We start from the raw sequence: 1,716 nt of genomic DNA on the forward strand, positions 1-1,716 counted from the left end.
TCTCTCTCTCCCTCTCTCTCTCCCTCTCTCTCTCTCTCTTCAAGGAGGTTGTTATGAATAACAGTGATTCTGATCATGACAGTACCACAGTTAGCTATTCTCTTGAAGAGGATCGAGTACGAGACCTTGATGAGAACATGATCGACTCACCCCCACCGGACGGACGCCACCACGAGGAACCACCCCCTCGTTACGAGGACGTGATAGAAGGACAGGAAGAAGAAGGAGGAGGGGAGGAGCATAGGGAGCTGCTGCAACCTGAGGGAATGGAGGAAGGGGTCAGAGAAGAAGAGGAAGAGATAAAAGTAGTAGTGGAAGAAATGGTAAGATATACAGAGATATACTGAGATATATTAAGATTTACTGAGATATACTAAAATATACTGAGATATACTAAGATGTACTGTGATATGGTAGCAAGATTTAGATGTACTTAAAAGTATTGAATTTTATTACACCTTAATATACAATGTACATGTACGTGTACATGCATTTATATCTCATAAATGTACATGTACATGTATTTTAGCGTTTTTAGTGTTCAACTTATTCCTTTATTTCTTAGCCTCAAGCTGAAGATCCTATCCCATCTTCCGACAATGCCACGCCCCAAGACACGCCCACAACACGAGAAACATCAATCGAATTCCCCCTGACTCATTTTTATGAACTAGAGGGTCGAACCCACACTGATCAATGGTCCATACCTTATAAAAGAGAGGAATCACTGGGAGTTTGTATGCTGGCTACTATTAGGATGATGAAAGAAGGTGGGTGGGTTGGTGGGCGTGGTTTAGTGATGATTTTGGGTGTGGTTTTTTTGTAGGTGCTGGAGTTGCTGAAGCTGACGAGAATTGCGTCAAGTTTTTACAGAGAACCATGCCAAGCTGCTTTGATAAAGTACACTTTATTTTATTTTGTGATTTAGCTAAATTTTGCAAACATATCAAAAGTACATGTACATGTACATGTACATGTATATGCATGTACATGTACATATACATGTAAATGTACATATGTCTTTCTATTTCTCCTTCTCTTTTCTCTCTCTCAGTTGTTAGCTCATGATGCTGTGTTCAGGTGGGATGAGTCCATCATGAAAGGAATCCGTGAGATGACGTTGATACTAATGGAGTTGATCAGTGTTAGGCTAAGATATAAACCAGTTCCAGTTTATTTATTGAATATGTTGTCACTGGTTAGTGAAAGAGGGAGGGAGGGAGGAAGGGAGAGAGGGAGAAAGGGAGAAAGGGAGAGAGAGAGAGGGAGGGAGAGAGAGAGAGAGAGAGGGAGGGAGAGAGGGGGAGGGAGGGAAGGAGGGAGAGAGGGAGGGAGGGAGAGAGATATCATATCTTACCATCATAATAATAATTCTCACTATTGTACTAGCAAAACTTGATGTAGTTTTTGATTAGTAACGCTATTATTGTATTATTAAAGTTTTGGGAAAGTGTCTTGTTTTTAAAAATTAGATACAAGTTTAGGAAAATTTCCGTTCCATTTACATGTGCCAATACACATAATATATAACGACTGGAGCTTAATTTGGAGCTCAATATATAACGACTGGAGCTCAATTTGACTCCTTAACTACACATGTGTACAGAAGTGGATGTACATGTACATGTACCTTTTAATTATCAATGGGTGTGGTTGATGGGTGGAGTCTATTTCTAGGTATTCAATGCTGACAATGCTTTCAATAATCGTAACAAG

General features: G+C 40.0%; 1 protein-coding gene across 1 annotated transcript in view; it reads left to right on the forward strand.

Moving 5' to 3' along the window:
- The first annotated feature begins 53 nt into the window (after positions 1-53).
- Positions 54-1,716, forward strand: part of LOC109585918 (ubiquitin carboxyl-terminal hydrolase 24-like) — a 52,188-nt gene continuing 50,525 nt past the window's right edge. The window contains exons 1-4 of the mRNA XM_020002064.1: positions 54-323; positions 566-770; positions 827-900; positions 1,055-1,198. Coding sequence (XP_019857623.1) covers positions 54-323; positions 566-770; positions 827-900; positions 1,055-1,198 — 693 coding nt within the window. The remainder of the gene's footprint in view (positions 324-565; positions 771-826; positions 901-1,054; positions 1,199-1,716) is intronic.

This window comes from Amphimedon queenslandica, unplaced genomic scaffold, assembly GCF_000090795.2.
Source record: "Amphimedon queenslandica unplaced genomic scaffold, v1.1 AMPQUscaffold_12984, whole genome shotgun sequence".
Classification (NCBI taxonomy): domain Eukaryota; kingdom Metazoa; phylum Porifera; class Demospongiae; order Haplosclerida; family Niphatidae; genus Amphimedon; species Amphimedon queenslandica.